The 23,364-nt window shown below is 47.8% G+C and overlaps 1 protein-coding gene across 1 annotated transcript in view; it reads right to left on the bottom strand.

Annotated features, from left to right (window-relative positions):
• Nucleotides 1–455: 455 nt before the first annotated feature.
• Nucleotides 456–23,364, bottom strand: part of myh10 (myosin, heavy chain 10, non-muscle) — a 51,077-nt gene continuing 28,168 nt past the window's right edge. The window contains exons 16-45 of the mRNA XM_084465273.1: nt 23,167–23,340; nt 22,418–22,591; nt 21,628–21,742; nt 18,519–18,712; nt 17,962–18,083; nt 17,781–17,850; nt 17,356–17,516; nt 16,981–17,089; nt 16,113–16,244; nt 15,512–15,718; nt 14,944–15,081; nt 14,511–14,634; nt 13,500–13,671; nt 10,923–11,135; nt 9,892–10,036; nt 9,290–9,496; nt 8,800–8,904; nt 8,316–8,468; nt 7,690–7,938; nt 7,143–7,355; nt 6,593–6,805; nt 6,343–6,504; nt 5,937–6,065; nt 5,599–5,687; nt 5,213–5,336; nt 4,702–4,791; nt 4,301–4,419; nt 3,713–3,821; nt 3,035–3,207; nt 456–2,585 (exon numbers count right to left, since the gene is read on the bottom strand). Of these exons, the coding sequence (XP_084321399.1) occupies nt 2,438–2,585; nt 3,035–3,207; nt 3,713–3,821; nt 4,301–4,419; nt 4,702–4,791; nt 5,213–5,336; nt 5,599–5,687; nt 5,937–6,065; nt 6,343–6,504; nt 6,593–6,805; nt 7,143–7,355; nt 7,690–7,938; nt 8,316–8,468; nt 8,800–8,904; nt 9,290–9,496; nt 9,892–10,036; nt 10,923–11,135; nt 13,500–13,671; nt 14,511–14,634; nt 14,944–15,081; nt 15,512–15,718; nt 16,113–16,244; nt 16,981–17,089; nt 17,356–17,516; nt 17,781–17,850; nt 17,962–18,083; nt 18,519–18,712; nt 21,628–21,742; nt 22,418–22,591; nt 23,167–23,340 (4,533 nt within the window). The 3' untranslated portion in view covers nt 456–2,437. The remainder of the gene's footprint in view (nt 2,586–3,034; nt 3,208–3,712; nt 3,822–4,300; nt 4,420–4,701; nt 4,792–5,212; nt 5,337–5,598; nt 5,688–5,936; nt 6,066–6,342; nt 6,505–6,592; nt 6,806–7,142; nt 7,356–7,689; nt 7,939–8,315; nt 8,469–8,799; nt 8,905–9,289; nt 9,497–9,891; nt 10,037–10,922; nt 11,136–13,499; nt 13,672–14,510; nt 14,635–14,943; nt 15,082–15,511; nt 15,719–16,112; nt 16,245–16,980; nt 17,090–17,355; nt 17,517–17,780; nt 17,851–17,961; nt 18,084–18,518; nt 18,713–21,627; nt 21,743–22,417; nt 22,592–23,166; nt 23,341–23,364) is intronic.

The following is a 23,364-nucleotide window of genomic DNA, read 5'->3' as shown; positions in this document are numbered from 1 at the left end:
TTCACAATGATTCTTGGTCCTTTTAAATCAATTCAGGGGCCCACATATTGATGTAGTCGCATCTGTGTTAATCCAACCGGTTATCGATTCGTATCAGTGAATCATTACATTCCTGCCCGGCCCTCATATGATCTACGGCAGGAGATCTTTTGATAAAACTAAAGTTATGAACAGTTGTAGATGTAAATTTATGAATTAAGTTCTAAACTAGGGTATGGTCTTCCTATAAGTTTCTCCTGAGCCAGTAGGGAATTGGATTCAGTCGAAGGCAGATGAAGTCATCACAACAAAGCATGTATGTTTTGACGATTAGTAAGAATCAGACAACCATCAACCACCAACAGCAACCATTTGGCCAATGAAATCCTTAATCAAATGACAACAAAACACTGGCTACAATGAATATGCTTTATTTTCCTTAAAAAACGCCATCTAGAAATACAGGAATACAAGAAATAATACAGGGTACGGGGTGCTGTCAAATATATTTGTAGTGAATTGTAAATCAAAGAAAAAAATTAAATCAAAACAAGAAGTTAACTACTTACTGGATGTTAAAGCTTGAAACCAACGCATGCAGGGTCCATTTCCCCAACGCAAGTAAAAACTCCCCCTGCCTCAGTGAGTTAACGGGGAGGAATATTTAGGTGTTAAGTGCCAACATAGAGAAAATGAACCCATCAGGCCCACAGTGGCGTTGATATAATACTGAGTTTTCTGAGAGCTCACCCTGCCCAGCATAGGTAGCACTGGCTATGATATGGCCGACCACTAACACGCAATAAAAACAGCAACAACAGGGTAGTAGTATACATAGTTTCAATAGTTAGTTGGTACATCCCGTTTGGGGACCGTGACGACCACAGGTCCCTTCCTCTGCTCGCTGATACCCTCGCTTAGTGTCTGAAGGCACTTCATGAGGCCACCTACCGTCATCCCAGTGTTGTTGCAGTGCCAATGCTCCAGAGACACCCCCCCGTCCCATTTCTCCCACAGGACACCAGGGAGAACACAATCAAATAATACTGATGTACTGATGCTTTTCACATTGTAGGACCACCACAGTAGCAACACCTTATGCCAACGTCCTTCCAAACCGGCTTCAAAGCTGCGTCCTCACTCGCTTTCTCAGAGTTCCCTATACAAAAGCTAGTTCCCTGAAGGAGATCCTTCGTGCAGGTCAACGGGAGTGTGTTCTGTGTGACCAGAGAACCCAAACGCTTGGGTATGGGATTAGTGTTGGAATTAGTGGTTGACACTCAAATCATGACAAGCACTTAAATGATGACGAGTCAAGTCCCTTTATGTTACAGTACTTAAGTTGTATCGGACATGTATCGGTTTGGCGTTGGACGCAGTGTGGAGGATCATGGGTGTTGTGATTCCACTGGATTCCAGTTGCCCAGAAAATGTGCAGTTTTCTTCTTTTATTTCTCCTTCCAGAAATTCTCTTTGCAGAGCGGGTGCCTCTCAGGCTGACCCCATTGGTGAAACAAGTTCAATTGATAAAACATTGGTAGAAAGCGTGTCACATCTGATTCCTACAACAACCCTGCACACTTTAGCCCTGAAGAGTTATATTGTCGTGAGATGAACTAAGAACACAAAATGACAAAACAAAAAACATGATTCACATTCTATTTTCACGTTTGTTTCCAGTTTTTTTTTGTATGCGTGTGCAGATGTTAAGTTTCCAGCTGTGTTGAGATGGATGAGATGAACACCTAGGACCAAGTCTGTACATCGGAAGTGGACTTGCACAGGCAGTGGGCTTCATAGTCCTCATGGTCCTCATGGTATCATTTGGGGGGGGGGCAGTGTTTGTGTGCTCGGGTCCAATGAGAGATTTCCTTTCATACTAGCTGATAAGTGCTTTTCTTGTAGTCCTGCGTTTCCAGACGGGAGTACGTACCTTCTGCGCACCCTCACAGACAAACACAACCTCTGCCTACATCACACCCACACACACAATCACACACACACACACACACACACATACATACATATATAAAAGCACTTTACCTAAAGATAAGTTGCGGTTCTGCTGATCACACCACTCCAAGTGTAAGGGGGCTGGGAGTGAGGAGCAGGCTATTCTAATGACGAGAAGCAGGGAGCAGGGCCCTCTGAGCCACAGAAAGTAGTTAGGAGTAGGTTAGAGTAAAACACCACAGAGAACATTAGAATAGAGTAAAGTAGAATAAGGCAGAACTGTCTGTTTCTCACCGGGGGGTCGTTGGGGAGGAGGGGTTGGGCAAGGGGGTCTCGCATGCTGCCCAGTGGGCCGGCGCTAGGCCTGCTCGAACCGCACACACGGTCCACACACACAATCAAGCTGCTTGTGTCCACAAAGTAACTGTCGCGTGTAGGCAACGGGGAACGGGGAACGGTGGGGGGGGGGGGGGCGTGGCTTGGAGTGGGCAGAGGCGGTGCCTTCTTACTCGACGTTGGAGGCCTGCGTGTCGTTGAGGTCGCTGGTGCGGCTGTCTGCGTCGTCGTCCGACAGGTCCACCGACGCCCCGTCCAGGTTCAGGTTACGCCGGCCGGACCGCCCAGAGGAGAAGCTGCTGACCGGACCACCACGCCTGGTACACAGACGCACACACACAGACGGACAGACGGACACACACACACACACACACACACACACACACACACACACACACAGAGGGGTGAGAGGTTGAGATGGGTTCAGCATGGGCCGATGTTTTGGGATGTTCCTCTAACCATCAGAATGAGATCCAATTATTAAAGAGGGGTAAAATGTGCCCTTTCTCAAAAGACTAGCGTTAGAATCTGAAAGGCAGATTCATCACCATTGAAACGGTGGAGGGCTTCTTCAGTGTCTAACAGACCCACCATCACAGAGGGGTCCCTCAAAGCACCCATTGCGGGGTCTGCCCCTTTTTATAAACCAGTGCACAGCTCGTGGAATTCTCTCCACTCGGTTAGTCTGCGAGTGACGTTTGGCCGACATCCAGTCTACCACAGAGCCCGCCCTGGTACAGAACAGCCCCAGACCCCCCGCCCTCACCTGAGGCGGTTCTTCAGGGAGTTGAGCTCGCGGGTCAGCCCCTCGCTGGCCTCGCTGGCGTCGTCCAGCTCCCGCTGCAGCTTCCTGCGCGAGGCGTTGGCCCGCGTGGCCTCCTCCTCCGCCTCCTCCAGCTGCCGCTTCAGCTGCTTCATGCGGGAGGTGGCCTTCTCCCCCTGGGGAGCGGGAGGAGAGGGAGAGGAGAGGAGGGTCCGCGGGGGGAGGGGGAGGTGGGACACAACGGAGTGAGTGAGGGACGCCGTGGCGTTTTGAAATGGGTTGTAGGAAAATGCATTTTGCATTTTTATGCTTTATTATAGAGTGAGATAGACAGGAAGGTATGGGATGAAGAGGACATGCAGCAAAGGACCACGGGCAGGAATCTAACCCGGGTCGCTGCGCTAAGGACTGAGCCTTAATGGTACGTGCTCTACCTAGTGAGCCACCGGGGAGTCCCGTGTCATTCAACTTTATGCCGATTTCAAGCATGAAGAAGTATGTTTATGTGTATAATTATATCAGAACCAACGTTTACCTAGAGATGACATATTCTCAGCTTTTGTTGGAATCCCTCTTTTAATGAACTACAAATGTCTCAATATGATAATATTGCCACTGAAAGGCCCTGGTGAGGACAACTCTGCAAGACCCTGATTGGCTGAAAGAGGTGGAGCCCCTTACCTGCTCCTTGTACTGGTCGGCATGACGACGCTCGTCCTCCACCTGCAGGGCCACCTCCTTCAGCTTCTTCTCTGTGCGGCGGACAATCTTATTGGCTGCGGCTCTCTCCCTGTGGGGGAGAGGTGGGAGTTGAGTGGCAGTGGCTAAACCTGCCATTAGTTGTGTCTGAAAAACCTTTGAAGAGGTCATCCGTACACTGAAGGTCATCCGATTATTTAAGAATAAACCAAATATTCTTATATGGCATTAAAAACTAGATGCTTAAAAAAACCTGCAGTTCAGCAATATCCATCTATCTAGTGCTTGCCTTCTTTCTTTGTGAAAACCACTCCTGATTCAATCAAATTGATTGCTAACTTACAACTTCTAGTTGCTTTGCCAAACGAAGCAACCCTCACTGCATGTCTCACTACTTCTCTGCAGTGAGACATGCAGTGGATGGTTGAAGAGTTTGAAGCAGCCACTGCAAGTCTCACTGCAAGTCTCACTGCATGTCTCACTGCATGTCTCACTGCATGTCTCACTGCATCTCTGCAGTGAGACGTGCAGTGGCTGGTTGAAGAGCCCCATCACCGGGTTTGGACATACTTGGCCTCCTGCTCCATCTGCTCCTCCAGCTGCAGGATCTTGGCTTCCAAGGTGGTGATGGAGGCCTTGAACTTGGACTTGATGGTTCCCTCCAGCTCCCCCAGCTTGGCCTTCAGCTCCTGCACACACACACACACACACACACACACACACACACACACAAATCAGCATAGAGACACACAGAGCAACGTTGCCCTAAGCACATGAATAGGTAGCTTATTTAGGTAGTGCTGAATCCAAGGAACGACATAAGACAAACACACACACACACACACACACACACACACACACACACACACACACACACACACACACACACACACACACACACAATCGACATGGAGTAGATTACACAGAGCAGCGTGAGTGAGTGTCTGAGGGCTGGTCTACCGGAGCGCTACCTTGTTCTGGCGCTCCATCTGCTGCCGGGCGTTCTCGCTCTTCTGGGAGGTGCTGCGCTCAGCGGTGAGCTCTGTGTTCAGGCCGTCCACCTGCAGGGAGCACAGAGGCAACACATGCGGCGTTAGGTGTGTGGCTCTGAGACGCATGTGGAATGTATAAATATGAGGAACCTATACATGTATACAGTATGTATCTGTTTATTATGAAGGTGTAAGGTCCTGCAGATATACATTTTTCGCCACCGTTACAGATTTAACGATGGAAAATAAATATGTATCTATGTGTATGATATATAGCCTATACATATTTATTTTGCTTTAAGCAGAAAAGGAAAATTATTAATAATAATCCCAGGAATTGACAAGGAACTATGTGTGAGGGGCTTAATGGTCGGCGTTGCATGAGCCCCTGTTTTGAAATGTTAGACGGTGGTACGGTGGTACTATACAGTCTGTCTGTCTGTCTGTCTGTGTGTCTGTGTGTCTGTTTGTCTGTCTAAGGTGTGTGTACCTGCAGGTTGCTCTTCCTGAAGCGGTCATTAAGCAGCTCTGTGTTGCCCTGCTCCTCCTCCAGCTCCTCCTCTAGCTGGGAGATACGGGCCTCCAGCCTCCTCTTCTCGTCCAGCAGTGAAGACCTGACAAACACACAGACACACAAACAGACACATACACACACAGACAAACACACACACACACACACACACACACACAAACAGACACATACACACACATTATGTTTCCAAACCTTTTCACATTAATATTCACATATCATCACATATATCACATAATTTTGCAAATATATTCAATTATGATATGGCTGGTTATTAACTGTTAACATGTGTGTTCTGCTAGTGCTAATGTTAATGTCAGCTTTTGGATGATGGAATGGACACTGACTTCCCAGAGGTGCTGTTGGAGATCTCATCAGCCAGTTCATCCCTCTCCTGTTCAGCATGACGACGGGCCCTCTCTGAGGACGCATGGTCCTGAGAGAGAGAGAGAGAGAGAGAGAGAGAGAGAGAGAGAGAGAGAGAGAGAGAGAGAGAGAGAGAGAGAGAGAGAGAGAGAGAGAGAGAGAGAGAGAGAGAGAGAGAGAGAGAGAGAGAGAGAGAGAGCGAGAGAGAGAGAGAGAGAGAGAGAGAGATAAAGACAGAGAGAACCACCCACACAGAAAAACGACAGAGACAACCCTCCAGGTACTAATGATGTGTAACGCAGCGTGTGCTGTGACCCACCTCCTGCAGCTGCAGGACCTCCGCCTCCAGGCTCTTGAGTTTCTTCTCGTTCTCCTTGGACTGGGCAAAGATCTCGTCCCTGGAGGCCCGGGCCTCCTCCAGCTCCCTCTGGTAGTCCTTCATCTGGGCCTGGAGGGACGGAGACCCCGGGAAGTCAACACACAACGACACGGCTGCACCGGGACTCATTTGTCTAAAGAAGTGAGCCGAGAGGTTGTTTGAGGAAGGGATGGTAAAGGTAGGGTTGTTTGAGGAAGGGAAGGTGGAGGTATGAGTGGTTGAGGTAGATGTGCTGGAGGTATGAGTGGTGGAGGTAGATGTGGTGTGTAGGTAGGGATGGCTGAGGGGCGATGGTATGGATGGTATGGTATGGGGGGCCCAGGCAGCACACGACACTCCTGTGTACCTGCAGTTTGCGGAGCTGTTTGATGGCTTCGTCACGGCCCTTGTTGGCACCCTCGATCTGTCCCTCCAGCTCGTTCAGGTCCAGCTCCAGCTTCTTCTTGGCTGCCACGGCCAGAGCTTTCTGCTTCCTCTCATCCTCCAGCTCAGCCTCCATCTCCCGCACCTTGGTGGGAGAGAGATGCTTTGTAGTGACCGGGAGTACAAACTTATCATTCTGCCTGTGGCTTATGAGAGCTGAGCCAGAAGCTCACCTGCTTGACCAGGGCCCTCTTCTTCTCCTCTCCCTGCTCGTCGCGGGCCAGCAGGTCGCGGTCGAACTGGGCCTTCATGGCCTGCATGTTGACCTCCAGGCGCAGCTTAGCGTCCTCGGTGGCCTGCAGCTCGTCCTCCAGCTCCTCCAGCTGCACCCGCATCTCCTCCACCTGCTGCTCCAGGGTACGCTTGGACTTCTCCAGCTCGTGGACCTGCAGTGCAGAGGGCACAGGGTCAGGGGGGAATAGCACGGCATGTTCAATCATCAACCAAAGGAGTCCCAGGTAGCAAGGGTAGGGTATGTGTGAAAATATCCAGCACTCACAATTGATGCAGAATGCACAACAAACATCCATTATTACTAAAATCCAACTCCACGGATCATATCTTGAGCTCCTACAGACACATCATCTGGTGGTATGGCAATGGGATCTTCACAAAATGTCCTGTGAAAAAAAACAGCCAACAACCAATTCCGCTCCCTACTGGTCAGAAATGGCTAAATACCGCTTTACAAAGGAAACCATGAAAAGGCAGGGCGCCCCTCACGTTTTTGCCGACGTCGTCCTTGGAGCTCATCAGGTCCTCCATCTCGGCCCGCAGCTGCTTGTTGAAGCGCTCCAGCTCCTCCTTGGCCTCCAGGGCCTCCTCCAGGGCCCGGGTCATGGACAGGCCCTTGGTCTCCTTCTCCCGGGCCTCCGCCTCGGCGCGGTCACGCTCCTCAGCGTAGCGCGCAGAGATGGTCTTCTCCTCCGCCAGCATCTAGCATCCACAGGAGAATATAATACGAGATAGTTTACATCAGTAACAAAGGATAATTAAGATAAGTCAAGATAGTAGATCTGTACTTTAATTTATCTCTGAGCGGAAATGAAGGCCTCAGCCGCTCATATCAAAAACACAACAGTAATAATGTAATGTCTTGGATAAAATCGCTGCTAAATTCCCTAAATGTAAAAGTAAATGTTAACTCCTTAGCGCAATGTTAACTCCTTAGTGCAAATATACACGTAGCACTCTTGATCCTGAGGGAAACTCACTTCTAAAACTTAGCTTAGTTTTTTTGCTTTATTGCACTGGTAGGTGTCATGTGTACCTGGTCAAACTTCTTCTGCTTCTTCTCCAGGTTGGAGACGATCTGCCGCAGGTGGTCCTGGTCCACCATGAGGTCGTCCAGCTCCTGCTGCAGCCTGGTCCTGGTCTTGTCCATCTTGTCCAGGGCCATGGTCTTCTCCTCCAGCCGCTGAACGGTGAGCTCGGCCTCCTTCTGGAGCTTCCTCTTGGCCTCCTCCAGACACTCCAGGTTGCCCAGGTCCTCATCAAGCTTCTTCTTGGCTTCACACAGCTGGTGGGAGGACAGAAGCAGGAGGGGCAGGGGAATGACAAATAGCAGGTTCAGTTTCAGTTCATATTCTTTAATACTTTATTCTTGATCATTATTTTGGCTCAAGATCAAGGAAGAAATCCATCAGAGCTCAGGATATTAAAATAATGAATTACGCTATCATGGTTTGGATTTCATCTGAAGATAAAAAAAACAAAAATATTAATGTTAGGATATATTTTGGTTTCTTCATCACATAAATATTGGACGAGATGAATTGAAACATGATCAAATTAAGATAATGGCCCCGGAATGTAACACTCCCCCACATGATCCCAGACGGCAGACTGGCCCACAGAGCGGGCTCCTCTGGGGACTCCCTGAGCAGGGCGGCCTACCTGGGCCTGCAGGCTCTGCAGCTGTTTCTCCAGGTTGCGACGGCCCTCCTCGTCCTCCTCCTGCTGCTCCAGCAGGGTGCTCTTCTCCTCCTCCAGCTGCCGCACCCGGGTGCCTGCGTTCAGCTTCTGCCGCGTCTCCTCCTGGAGCAGCTCCTGTGAGACCCCCGGCCGACGGGACCCAGGGGGGAGGAACGGCACAGCGACATCAGGGACCAGGCGTACAAACACGCTGATGGAACGAGTTGATGCGCTAAACAGTAAATAAAAGGCTATTTGGTTGTTTGAGTGGGGGGACTGAGAGCCGTTTATCTCATCGTTCCCCTACCAAAGTCAACCATTAAAGGCAACGGCTCGGTTTTGGTGTCCATCGGTGGCAGCTTACGCCAGGAGGAGCATGACAAGTGGGCAGAAAACCTGCCTGTCGACACGTGTTATTTGTTCATCAGTAGTCTCGCGAATGTGATGGTGATGGATCCAGTCTGACCTGTGTGTCCTGCAACTGGCTCTCCAGGCTACTGGTGTCCTTGGCCAGTTTGATGCCCTTCTTTTCTGCCTCTTCCAGCAAGGCAGACACATTGTCCAGTTCAAGCTTAGAGGGGAAAGACAGATAGGGACAAAATGAACCACCACCAGAGAAATGTATAGCAAAAAAATAGGATTCGATATGAAGACTGTGGATATATAGTGACCATAATGTGGAGATACTGAACATGATCATGGTGTTTCAAGGATTGACACAATCATCATATTACAATTGTTATCTTTCACTCATTCATCTTATCAGCCCATAAAATAATCTCAAAGGGCCTAAAGGGCATTTCGCTGAACATTGTATCAGATACTCTGTGTATGTGACCAATAAAATCTATTTTTACTTTTCTATTGAACCAACAGTTTGTAAATCAAAACAAATCAATAGCCCGGTGTGCATTGAGGCCACGCGTTGCACAGCAGCGCTGTAAATCCCTGGGTACCTGCAGCTTATGGGAGCGCTCCGACAGCTCTCCCTTGGCCCTCTCCCCCTCGGTGGCCCGGGCCGTGAACTCCTGGAGCTGGGCCTCCAGCTTCTTCCTCCTGTGCTCCGACTCGCTCTTGACCTGCTGCAGGCCCTTCACCTCGCTGCTCAGCTCCTTGTTCTCCGTCTCCAGCCCCTGCTTGCTCTTCTCCAGGTTGGCTTTGAACTGCAGGGAGGAGCACATGACACATCGTGTCAGGTTATGTGTTGGAAAAAATATAGATGACCCAACAGAAGGGGATTCTAGTCAAGGAACAGCTGGTAATGCTGATTTCTGTTTGTTGATTAATAGGTTTTTCCCACAATCTTCGCTGAGAAAACTTTTGCCTGGAGCGGATTCCTCTCCAGTTTCATTCAGACTATTTTAATCTCTAGCTACTACAAACAGACTTTTGTTCTGCAAAAGATGATCAATCAGGATAATCAATAGCAATCAATCCAGATCAGGAGCCAATCGCAGATCAAATGATCCACTATTAGATCTCCCTCAACAGGTTCTGGTCCCAGACCCGACCCCCCCAGGGCTGACAGCAGGCGACAGCAGCCAGTGAGGAGCCCCACCCTTTTGGCCTGCTCCAGCTGCTCAGACAGCTCCTCCAGCGCGGTGCCGTGCCTCTGCCTCATGTCCTGGACCTGGGCCTCGTGGTTCTTGGTCTCCTCGTCGATGGCCTTCTTCAGCTCCACCACTTCCTGCTCTCGCTTGGTCCTGGATGAACAGGCCACACGTGGAGGCGGAGCGGTGAGTGCACCAACATACTGGAGTCCCAAGTTACTCCGCTGCTGCACAGTCATAATAAACACACTTGGGCAGCAAGCGTGTTTATTATGCTGTCAGCTCCCAAAAGGAAAAGATGATGATGATGGGGGAATCCAGTAGACACTAGACAGTTGATCGTGTAACACATTACCCTTGAATGAAAACTAGCCTACAGTAACGCCTCTTACCCACTGTACACGTCCGTCGACGGATCTCATTGACTTTACATGGGACGCTCCCGAAATGCATTGTGGGTCCGTCCGTCAAATCCATCAAATCTTGCGTCCAAAAGTTGAGAAAAGTTTAACTTTTCAGGCAGCGACAGATCCGTCACCCAATCAGATTGCGTTATACGCAGATCGTGTTTTACCCCATGCGTCAGACACGCCTCTTCCGTCGACGGACGTGTACAGTGGGTAAGAGGCATAACACGCATCAATCAAGCAACTCTCTCTCCCCCCCCCCCCCCCGTCATCCGAAATGCCTCATCTCTGGCCACCTTCAAAACTCTCCTCTTCAAACTTGCCTACTGCCTGTGACCCGCCCCCTTTTGTTTGTCTGCACATCTCCTTGTATTATATTTTAATAAGTTCATTTGTTTTCTATGTTCCTGCCCACGTTGTAAAGCGTCCTTGAGTTTGAAAGGCACTATATAAATCAAATCTATTATTATTATTATTATTATTATTATTATTATTATTATTATTATTATTATTATTATTATTAAGCGAGCACATGATTATCTAGGAGCAATAAAGAACAGACACAGCCCAGTTCAGGACTTGGCTCTGATGTGTTTCTAGAGTGTGGGCTAGAGACGGAGCAGACCCAGTACCTGAGCTCCTGCTGGGCGGCGGTGGTGTCCAGCGTGTCCTCCAGCTCTGTCTTCAAAGCCTCCAGCTCCTCTCCCAGGTCCCTCTTCAGCTTCTCCGCCTTGCCCCGGGAGACCTTCTCTGACTCCAGGTCCTCCTGCAGCTCCCCCAGCGCAGCCTGGAGCTCGCGGACCTGCTTCAGAGCGTTGTTCTTCTGGCTGTTCTCCTCGTCGCTCCTGGTGGAGCAGACATGGATGTTGTTGTTGGGGGTTGCGTCACTTCTCTATTCAGTGCTCATGTGTGGAGAGAGAGAGAGACCTTTGACGTGTTAGCATGGGTTACCTCTCGACTACGAGTAACCCCCCAAACCTTCCCAAGACATCCCCAATATCCAACCTCCAAGAGCATATTTTCATGGATCAAGCAGTTTAGTTACATTGTTGGTTTTCCCATTGGCAGACTCTAGTGCCGTGAGTTGTAGATACAGTTAGAGCTACATCGTTTCCAGACGTCTGAGACTTTTTCACCATGTTGAGGGGCAGAAGTGGAACATAATTCAAATGATTGATACGAGAATGATTCCCTGGATGGATAGACTTTTTAGTTCAGATATTTTGAATGGAGGAATGGTGTAAATAGCTGCAGTATAAAGGGAAAAATAATCAACTATATAAAATAAGAATTTTACTTTACCCTTGCCATTTTTAAATGAGGCTAACTGTTTTATTCTGATTATCAGTTCAGAAATAATAAAAGCATATGATTCCTAGAATTATTAGACAATATTTAGTGGGATTTATAAAACACATATGGGATTATTCATGAGACTAAAAATATTGGCAAACCCTAGATTATCTTAATGTTCCAACATTGCACACAGGGTGGCAGTGTAGCAAGGTTAATGTAGTACATTTGAAACATACATTACGATTCAAATGTAATTTGAAATGTAATTTCAATGATTTGTTTGTAATTTCAATGATTCCCATATTGAATATGATGTTGAAGTGAGTTTTTCAAAACTGATCCACCTAATGACATACTTAAGTAAAGAGACTGTCGTCTCTATGAGCAGGGCAGTGCAGTGTGCGGGTCGGATTCCTTGCTCAGGGTTTCCCATTAGCTAACCAAGCCAAGCTGGCACATGACACACACTGTGCCTTGAGAATTTTAAAGAGACATCCTTTAGACAAAACACATTGTCACAATGTGTTAAACAGGCAGCCTTGATAATGGAGACTAGCAACTCAGACCCATAAAAATGGCCAGTTATTTGGACAGGGAATAGACATATCCTTGGAACAGAAGCCTAATTCCAGAAGGAGGCATTTTAGCAGTAATGGGAACTTGATTAGCATGCGACAGAGACTAAATAAGGGATTCTGGCGCGGACGGACATGGTTCTCCCGAGAGTCTGGCGACCTCTTTGTGAGGCAGCAGCTGTCTCTCCGGCTCCAAAACACACACTGACCTTGAGAGCGGAAAGCCTCAATTGCATCCGCTCTTGTTATCAGCCTAACTGGCAAAATAATGAAAAAGGACAGCTGAGGGGTCCACCAAGGGGAACTGGAATGAAGGGCAGAAGCTTCATGGAGCTGATAGCAGAGACGTTGGGCTCTCACTCTGCTCATTAGAAAACCGACGGACCTAAATGAGCCACGTGTGGCAGGTTCTCTGGTGAAAAGCCTTCCCAAGGAGGGGAGAGAAGAGAAGAGAGGAAAGCCTCCACAGCCCCTTCTCTAGACTGTGATCCATCATGGCCATTTCCTCTTTGTTGCCGTTAGGTCACTTCATTGCTCCTTTCCTGGAAAACACTATGGCGGGCCTTCTGGAGGGAGGACATCCATCACCATCACTTAGTCTGAATGCATGGCAGAGCCTGGGACCAAAGCTGTGGGGAAGCCTATCCTAGCTGTGTGTGTGTGTGTGTGTGTGTGTGTGTGTGTGTCTGTGTGTGATGCAGTAGACCAAACTTGCAGAATACTGAGCAGCTGTTAAACCAAACAGCTGCTGTGCTGCTGAATGTTTAACTAAAAGCCAACTCCGTTGGCCACATTATTAATCATTAAAGTACCTCACATGTCATTGTTGGTAACTGTGGTATAAGTGGAATAAATCCCTCTGGTGTGTTTTATGGTTCAGCCGAAGCTGGTAACATTAACGGGACAGCCGGATTGGTGTATTCCAGCTTATGTGATCTGCGGTGCTTCGAGCATATTGCTTTTGGGTTGTCAAGAAACATCTGGTTGATAGTTCAAGTATTCAACAATGCTTTGGTACACATAACTATGGCCTGTATGCCGTTGCTGTTATTTTAAGCTATCATTTTACAGCTTCTTTCTACACCTTCTCTTATTTTGTTTTCATTATGCATACTCCCCTCCTACCTTGTTATTTTCTATTCATTTAACATTTTTGTTTTATCTTCTCATAGTGTGTGGCATTGCATTATCAAGATAACTATTATGTATAGTTGGTTGATTATTAATAAAAACAGGGATTTCCTTCGGGGCATGTATAGTGCCGGTGTTTATCTATCCATCCATCCATCTATCTAAACGCGGTCGGGGTAGAGGGTCTCGTGTCACGGTCTGCCCCACCTGGCTAGAGACGCCTGCAGCTCCTCCTCCTTCTTGGCCAGCTGGATCTTCAGCTCCTCCACCTGGGCCTGCAGCTCAGCGATCTGCTCCTGGAGGTCCGTGGTCTCCGCGTCCAGCTTCCGCTTGGCCTTCTCCAGCTCCTGCCTGGTCTTCTCCTCCTTCTTCAGCCGCTCTGCGGGGAGACCCAGCATTTCACATGCAATGAACTACACAAAGGAACCCAACGGACCATACAACCAATCAGGCGAGTATAGATGAATGCATAGCGTAGCACTAGAGCTAGCGGGTCTCTTTAAGCAATACATGGGCTGATTGGTAATCTCTCTGTTTAACCCATAACACACGCAGGAAGCTCTTCAGCCTCTGACCTCCTTACACAACCCCTAACCCCCTCTCAAACTGTTCTGTACACGCGCCTTTGCATGTTGTTTGTTACAGGACTTCTAAATCCAGGAAGAATCTGAACCTGTGGGCCCCTACGTGACCGTCTTGTGACCTGCATTAAGGTTCCACACAGAGTAAAATATGGGAGCAGAGGTCCCAGTAAACCTGCACAGAGCCTGACACATTGAGCCAAACTACTGACTAATCCGATCGGTTGTTGGGCATCATTTAACCACTGTGGTGTTGCAAACACTGAACAATCAGGAACAGTTAACAGATAGGCTGGCTGCCCTATCAATGACCCTGTAGTGCGACTTTTGAGTCGCACTATTTCCTATTTTCCCTTTATATACGTGTGTATATATATAAATAAAGAGCAAATATTATATATATGTTACCATATTCTGATTCTATTTTTGCAGTCTCACAAACTGCATCTGAAATCTTTGAGAAAATTCATTATCTATAATATAAATGCATTGTATGCGCCATTCTTTGGCACTTTAGCTGTATGATATTTTCCTTCTCTGTCTTGCCCTCTTCCTCTCAATGTAGAATGACAGGACTGTGGCCCAGCTGCTAGCCTGAAAGGGTCACACGGTGTGGGGGGGGTCAAAGCAGCCTTACCCTCCAGGTCCACCATCATCATCTCCTGCTTGTTCTTCATCTTGCCAAGGTTCTTGGCCTTCTCCTCCTCCTCCGTCAGCTGGGAGGACATCTCACCCACCCTTTCCTCCAGCAGCTTCTTCTCCTGTTCACCACACATGAGAGGGGAATCAGACCACGCAACATTAAGATCTTTCAAAGCCTACGGCCTGCGTCTTTCTGTGTGATAAAGGCGTGGTTTCCATAGTAAAACATTGCTATTTGTTTTGAAGGTTCTGGGGAAAATAGTTACATGGAAGTAAGCCTTCACCTTCACCGTACATAAAATAGATGACAGATGGATGTTGCTCTTTCAACAGTCCATGAGCAGATGTTTGTGAACAAATGATCTGTCACCCGATTTCCTCTGTGTGCTGATTCTAAACAGGCCCGGTTTTGAAAGTCCTCCTCTCACCTTGAGAAACTTGGAGTTTGAGTCGTCCAGCGAAAGGAGGTCCTCCTCCATCTTCTTGATCTTGGCCTCTGCCGTGACCTTCTCCAGCTGGAGCTTCTGTCTGGCGGCCTCCTCCTCATCCAGCTGCTCCTCCAGGTCCTGAGGGGACAATGTCACACAAAACCTCAGGGACCCGCCTGGCATGCACTCTGATACTGGTCCTAAATTAGACCCCCCACACACCTACCTCAGACATCATCAGTAGCAAGTCTAGCTTAGACAGCTTACCTAATAAGCATAGCACACAAAGCATAGCGCGCGTGACAACAAAAGTGTTATTGGAAATCAAACCTAAATCTATCCATTTAGGCGGGAGTGTAAACAATTTCAGTCTGCTCCCATGTTAATCAATGAACCCTTGATTAACAAGGGTTTATTCTGCCTCGGCCTGACATTTGTGTATTCAGCTGATCAATATAAATGGCCTGAATGATGGGGTTAAAAGTGCCGCCTGCGCTCCACGCTTGAGTTCTGGCGTGCACCGGGCTTTAGTGGCGAGTGAGCCTGCAGCGCGAGGACAGGCGCAGACCTGGAGGTGACTCTGCATCTTCTTCTTCTCGTTCTGCATGCTCTGGTTGCGCTCCTCCTCCTCCTCCACCCGGGACTCCAGGTCGTGCAGGATCTCCTCCAGCTCCTGTTTCTTGGCGGCCAGGCGGGCCCTCATCTCCTCCGCCTCGGCAAACAGCTCTGTCTCCGCCTGCAGCTGCTCCGCCAGGATGTTCTTCTCCTCCACGATCTGTAGGAACCAGTGTAAGTTCAGATGTTCCCACGCACCCTCCAGGGTCCCCTCGCAAATACGATGTAAGGGAGAATGTTTTGTTGGCAGTCTTGATGATCATCAGACCCAATTAGTCAGTGAAATTCATGAATCCCACGCAGTATAAATAAAATCAGCCTGTTTTTGTGTCCAGACCCTCCTGCAGAAGCATCAGCGATGCTGAAACACTTTCTTTACAGCGGCATAGGATCTTGGAACCAATTCAAAGGGTCATGCATGTTTCTAGCTATTACAGACTGCGATTAGGGAAGGCCTGTGTGAACAACATTCAGCAGAAATGATCCAAGTGTTGTCATAAACACATACTCAAGGGGAATAAAGTGATGAACTGAACGGAGGCCCTAAGCCATACCTGCTGATGTTTCCTCTCCATGTCCACCAGCTCGTTCTCCACCTTCAGCTGCCTCTCCTTCACCTTGACCAGCTCTTCGTCTTTGGCCTGCATCTCCTCCTCCTGCCTGGTCACCTGCAGCAGGGGCTTCACCTGAAAGAGAACACCCGGTGTGAATGAGACCACTAGAGAACCCCCGGTGTGGATGAGACCACTAGAGAACCCCCAGTGTGGATGAGACCACTAGAGGACCCCCTGTGTGGATGAGACCACTAGAGAACCCTCGGTGTGGATGAGACCACTAGAGGACCCCCTGTGTGGATGAGACCACTAGAGGACCCCCTGTGTGGATGAGACCACTAGAGAACCCCCGGTGTGGATGAGACCACTAGAGAAACCCCGGTGTGAATGAGACCACTGGAGAACCCCCGGTGTGGATGAGACCACTGGAGAACCCCCGGTGTGGATGAGACCACTGGAGAACCCCCGGTGTGGATGAGACCACTGGAGAACACCATGTGTGGGACTGAGATGTGAGCTACGGCAAAACGCACAAGGCGAATATTGAGCAGGTGCAATTCAAGGTGTCATGGAGAATGATCCAAATCGAGTTTGTCCAATGAAATGGTTGGTTGAGCAGCAAATCTCACAGTGATTTTCTGCAGTGTTCATTTGCAAAACACCTCACACAGGTCAATACAAAAGGAAATGAAGGAAATGTTCCATAATGAGTCGAATGTGTGGATTCATTATTCCTTAGCGCACTAAGCCACTTGCAGCTCATTAACCCAGCTTTACCGGCTCTATTAACCTTACCATGAAATGTATTTGTTGCATTAGCTGTGTTTGGTCTAGAGGTTCAAGCATGTCTACGGGAAATTGGGGTCACCTTGGTGAACAGCCTCCACCACTGCCAGTGCCTAAGCTTCAAGTAGGCGGCGCAGTTCCTCTGGAGGACCTTCAGGGCACTCAGCTGCTGCTGCTTCTTGAAGAAGGCCCTGCAGAGAGAGGGAGAGCACACAGGACATCAGTGGTACTTTAGGCAAAAGGAAAGGATACCTGCCTTCACTTACATGACATTCAGGTGTCAATTTCACATTTTTACCAAGAAATTACAAATAATGAAACAAAACAAGTGACTCAAATATAAAGTGGGTAGGTTAAAGTCAGAGAGGTTTCTATTGGTGGATTATGAAAGAGGTCAGAAATTTAAAGTATATTTTCCTCTCTCGAAGCCCAAACAAGCACCAGGGCCGCCACTCACTTGCGGGCCAGGTATCCGCGGCACACGGACTGGAAGGAGATGATGATGTCTGTGATCTTGAGGTCCCGCTCCTCCTCCAGGTGGGCCAGGACCCCGGTCCTGAAGAAGATCTTACTCTGGCCGATCCGGAACAGATTGGGGTCCAGCTCCAGGGCTCGGATCTATAGAGAGTGTGTATGTGAAGAGTTTAAATTAGTGGATACGTTCAAATGATTTCCTTTAAATAGAAATGGTTGTCAATTTACAGTCAGCATTCAACTTAGTATAAAAATTCTAATTAATAATTCATGAGAAAGATCTAAATGAGCACTCCTTCAATTCATAAACACAGCTATAACAGCTATATTTAGTTTGCAGCTATAAACAACATAGGAATTCAAACCTCAACGGTAAAAAATGAACAAATCAACCAAACAGTACATTACCATTCTTTCACAGGCCTGTTTCCCATCCATAAATCCCTTAGGGATAGCGTTGGGAGTCAGGATCTCATATCTGTTAATGACAAACACAAACACCACCACAAAAACAAAACAAACCTTAAATACAACATTTAACGAGTAGCGGTCGTCACACGTGATACATCTGCAGTACGGCCTAGGTTACCTCTGCCTGAACTCCTGGAAGACGATGCGGTTGGGGAAGCCCTGTCTGCAAATCCGGATCCCCTCCAGAACCCCGTTACACCGGAGCTGGTCCAGGACCAGGTGGGGCTCCAGCTTACCAGCCTGGTGGGAGGGCAAGGGACACGGGCAGTCAGAGATGAATACTTTTATCATCTACATATAATACCTCAATTATTGCTATTCAATATCTTTTGCTTCCATATAGTTCCATAAAGTGTTCCATGTTGGGACATCGCTAGGGTCGAGCACCCTAGTGGAACAAATAGATGCTGCAGGTTACTCATCTGTAGTTTATGTATTTTTCCTTTAAATTCATTATTACTATAATATGTACACATGATACCCCAATAACCCAAGCATGGTATCTGAAAGATTGGGCAATGATCTGGTTCTGAAATACTGAGATTGGGAAGAAACCCTAGAGTGGTGAAAGCTAGGGAACCCCTGCCCTAGACTGTAATCCTCTGCTCAACACCCATGACGACAACCAGGTCAGAACCCCTCCCCGCCCCGCGGGGGTCCTAGCAGAGGGCTCACCCTTTTCTCGTGGTTGGGGATGATGCAGCGGACAAAGTTGGGGTTGGTGTTCCTCAGAGTGGCCATGAGCTTGGTCAGGGACTCCTTGTACAGCTGGCCCACCGTGCGGAACATGCCCTTCTTGGTCTTGTAGGTGGCACCGAACGCTGTGTCGCCCATGCCGGCCACCTGGTCCAGGCCCACGATGCGGTCCACTGGCGAGGGGAAAGAGGGAGGGAGAGGAGAACGAGGGAGACAGGAGTTATGGTCATCTTCCCTGGGTGCAGAGACTTACCCAATGAAAGATGGCAGATGGGACCGCATTGATACAGCGCTTTCTACCCACGGCGGTGTCGGCCATGCAAGATGACACACACACACACATTTTTTTCCGTTGGGAGCAGCCGGTAGGCCTCCTAGCACGGGGACACCTCAACGCTGTAGCTTAGGAGGGGGACACGGATCGAACCAGCAAACCCTGTGGTTGCCAGGGTGACCAGATGCGCCTCCAGAGCCAGCACCATCCCACTCATAGAGGGACACAGCAGCAGCAGATACGGCATGAGGTGGGAGATGATGCTGGACACGGGTGAGACGAACAGACACAATGATGGACGATGACATGTTTCCTAGTTAAGGGTCAATGGTAAAACACTGAGGACATTCGTGGACTGCTCTGCTGAAACCATCATTGCGCCAGGCATACAACTATTTTAACAGGTCAAGGTGTGAAAAAAACAAAAACTAAAAAATAACCCTAAATAACATAGCGTTCCAGTTAATCACAAGACAGTTGGGAATGTTTTCACATTTTCCCTCAATTACTCCAGAGACCCTCATGGGTTTCATCCAGACCCTCTGAGCTGATGTCTGAAGTGCCAAACGCAGCCAACGCAGAACACACACAGAGCAACATGTGGTTTCCATTCAGGGAATCTGTCCAAGCAGGAAATATGTGCAAGGGGGAAATAATGGTATCAATCTTTAAATCAGTCAAGTTTCATCATCTCACAGGCACTTGGACAGTGGACAGAGAAGAGAATGACAACATATGAGTGAGACACACATCCACACACACACACACACACACACACACACATACACACACACACTAAGGGACCTACACACACCATCTAGGGACATATTTAGAGCTCTGGTCTAAATATCTCTGGCTTAACTTGTAATACTAAATATGGCTGCCTGTGGAGATCAGCAATAAAACTCAAATCAACAAGATCAGCTAGAAAGTAATAGTATGGACCAATTTGAAAATAAAATAAACAAAATGGTAGATTTCCCACAGAATGCCACCAGGAACAGAAATCCAATTGGATCAATGTATCCATCTATATATCATACACTATATCCTATATATTCTATCCTATATCCTATACAAAAAATAAACAAGCGGGGTGAACATCCATCAAGTCATGACTTGTATACGCAATTTGATGTGCCAGAGCTTGTTTGGCCCAGCAGCCCTGGCAGTAGGTCACTGCTGCTGAGACGATGGTGCCATGCAGCCTGGAAGCTAATGGGAGCCACAGTAGCCAAGGCCGAAATAGAGCACTGGCTGAAGCATGGAGACACAGAGTCATTCAGACATGGGCAAACATCTGGAACACATCCCCTATAGCGCCTAGAGCCGCTATCGGGAGCTCAACACCCCTGCTGACCTGTAATGGGTTACATTAATGACAGCATATGAGCTGCATCTGTGTGTCTAGTGTAAAGAAGAAATCCATTTGTTGAGAGGGTGAAATGTACAGCACATGAAGTGTGTGAGTGTTGTACATTGTGCATGTACATGTTTTGTCTATCTGAACATCTGTGTGTTTCTGAATAAATCGGCATGTTTGGTTTGCCCAGGTCTGTCTGCAGCATGGCCCAAACATTCACCTTCGGACTCATCCAGACTAGTGACATTGTCATAGAAAGAGGCCCTTTGAAAGGTCTGAATCTCTACAACACAGAAACGGAGAGAGGGACAGAGAGAGAGTGAGAACTTTAAAAGGAACATTCAGCGTTCTCCTTCACCATCACTTTATGAAAGCCTGTCTCCCATAAGCTAGGGATGTTAAAAATATGTCGACTCAACGATGGATTCTTGACTCGTGCTCAAGTCGACTCAAAAAATAGAAATCACAATTTTTTAAATATATATATATAAATAGAAATCACACATTTTTAAAATATATATATATATTTTTTTTGTGATTTTGTGATATTATATGTAGAAACTTCTTAAATGTCCTGTTCAAAACACGAACGCGATCTGATCGCATTTCTCAAGCCAGATTACACCGTTCCATGTCGCCAAACTATGACTGTGTGGCTGGAGAAAATGTACAGCGAAGCAGCAGCCTCCCTCCGTGAGATCCTGTCCTTAGCGGAGAAAGTTGCCATCAACACCGATGCTTAGACAGCGTTGACTACAGAGTCATAGCCTACGTGACCGTGGCCTTTCACTTTTTTACTGACTGGGTTGTGCAGAGTGCGATCCTGTAGACCCGCTCAATGCCAGAGAGGCACAATGCGGAATACATGGCATGACAACGCGTCCAACAAATTAAATGGCTTCATATCTTAAACCATTTCCGTTGCAAAGAGGAGGCGCGCAGCATCAATATCGTATTAAAAAAATGAGTCGGCCAACGCCGACACGTTTTGCCTATTGTAAATTGACATGAGACATTGTAAACGTTCACAATCCTGCTCTATGCTCTGTGATATTTTGTTTATCATCATTTCTATTAACTTCATAAAAAAATGCATTATTGGTGTGCTCCTGAGCGCAACCTTTGAAATATGATGGGCGGGGCGCTGTCTTAAAGGAAAGCGCAGATCCTTTGAGCTCCGCAACTGCTGCAGCCACGGGGCCAAAAAAAAACAGAAAAAAAAATCTAGCAATTTGTCGACTCATGACTCTGACACGTCGACTCACAAAATACTGAGTCGTTAACATCCCTACCGTAAGTACAACAGTGTTAATAGGCTTTGGTCAGGGACTCTGGAACGTTAAACAGACAAAAACACACAGGCAACACTAGCCATCTCATTTGTCAAGACCTTTACGACTCAGTATGGGGTGGTGTGGATGCGGGGATGGGCCCGGGGGGGACGGGCTTACCGTCCTTCCACAGTTCCGTCACAAACTTGTCAGTGGATTGGTGCAGGAGCGTGGCCACGTTGTCGTTCAGAGGGTCCATGTTCTTCATCAGCCATTCGTCTGCCTTGTAGTCCACCTGCAGGTAAGGCCACAGTGGATAAATAGCGCATGGCTTTGAAGCAGTAATATCTGTAACTAATAGCGGTCAGCGTCATTGGATTCTCTGATATCAAAGAGGCAGTTTTCCAGAGTACATGGAGAGCTCTGGGAAATGATTGTTGACAGGAAATGCAAATCAGAGATGGAGACAGACAACATGACCTAGAATGCAGTGCAAAGATTTAGAACGTAATATGGACTTAAAACAGAACAATCATTTACCTATGTCTACTGACCTATCAAGAAAAATAATCTGATATATATGCAAACTACTGGAGGTCATTAAGGTAACATCTGGCTTTTTATACATGCCTGTGCACGAAGCAGAGGACACAGTGTTATGTAATAATTTCACTGTTGCATTTTCTTGGGAAGGGGAGTTTGAAATCCAAGCAGAAAAGCCCCAAACCTGGAGCACAAGCAATGCAATTTCCCTCCGAAAATCATTTAAACAAAAGTCTTCCCCAATCCACATTCAAGCAGACCACAATGTTGCTGTGAAGTAAATAACAAATAAATACAAAAGAAGACACTACCAAGCCCTACGTCTTGCTCCTAATGTTCCTTCATTGCAAGGTACAACATATCCTACCTACCATGCATATCAACCGTCTGTGCAACAACAACCACAACCACAGCAACAGAAGTGTACCTTGCCGGCATAGTGGATAATGCAGAAGTCGGCCTTGTCTTTGAGCTGGCGGGGCTTCTGGAACTTGGTGTGTGTGCCCTGCTCCTGGGTCAGCTTGTCCACGAAGCTCTTGTCCGTGGCCTTGGGGAACCAGCACTCCTCGTCCAGCAGGGCCAGCACCCCCGGGGGATTAGCCTGGGTCCACACCAGAGAAGAACAGTGGTCAGGGATCATTTAGAAACAGGCTACGCCGAGTAACTGCTGGCATGCCGGGAGTCTGCAGGGGGCGTCTGCTGTTAGGACGTGGGCACCGCTGCTAAATGTTATTGTTGTTATCATGTTATACAATGGAATATATATATATATATATATAGGGTTAGCTAACCTGATCTCCAAGCTTTACTCATAAATGTTAAAGCTCTTATGTTTTCACATAATCATATGCCATTAAAAACAAAACCCTGAAAAGGACAATCTTTGAAACTAGAACAAGAGTGAGCAAACTAAGTGGTAATCGGTCAGGAAACCTGGACGGGAGTTGCGTTATAGTCTTCTGAACAAAACAGGGACACCATATCGAATCTCTTTCTCCCTGTAAACAAACGGCTCTAGGGTGTGCTTGTTTTGGTCCGCACCCGAGTCACAAACGCAGCGTAAACACATCCTAAACTAACCAAACTCAGGGGGAAAATGCATCGGGGGTTCGGGAACAATCGCTACTGAACGACTAGGTGTGAAAGCAGGTCCCTTAGCCAGGGCACCACACTCACCGGCCTCTCAATGAGGTCGATGCAGGGCTGGAGGTCCAGGCCGAAGTCGATGAAGCTCCACTCAATGCCCTCCCGCTGGTACTCCTCCTGCTCCAGGACGAACATGGTGTGGTTGAAGAGCTGCTGCAGCTTCTCGTTGGTGTAGTTGATACACAGCTGCTCAAAAGAGTTCAGCTGGAGGAGGAGAAGAAGGGATGG

This window comes from Micromesistius poutassou (assembly GCF_964030765.1).
Source record: "Micromesistius poutassou genome assembly, chromosome: 3".
Classification (NCBI taxonomy): Eukaryota; Metazoa; Chordata; class Actinopteri; order Gadiformes; family Gadidae; genus Micromesistius; species Micromesistius poutassou.
The sequence above is the reverse complement of the archived record's forward strand: the minus strand, read 5'-3'. Positions and strand labels throughout refer to the sequence as shown.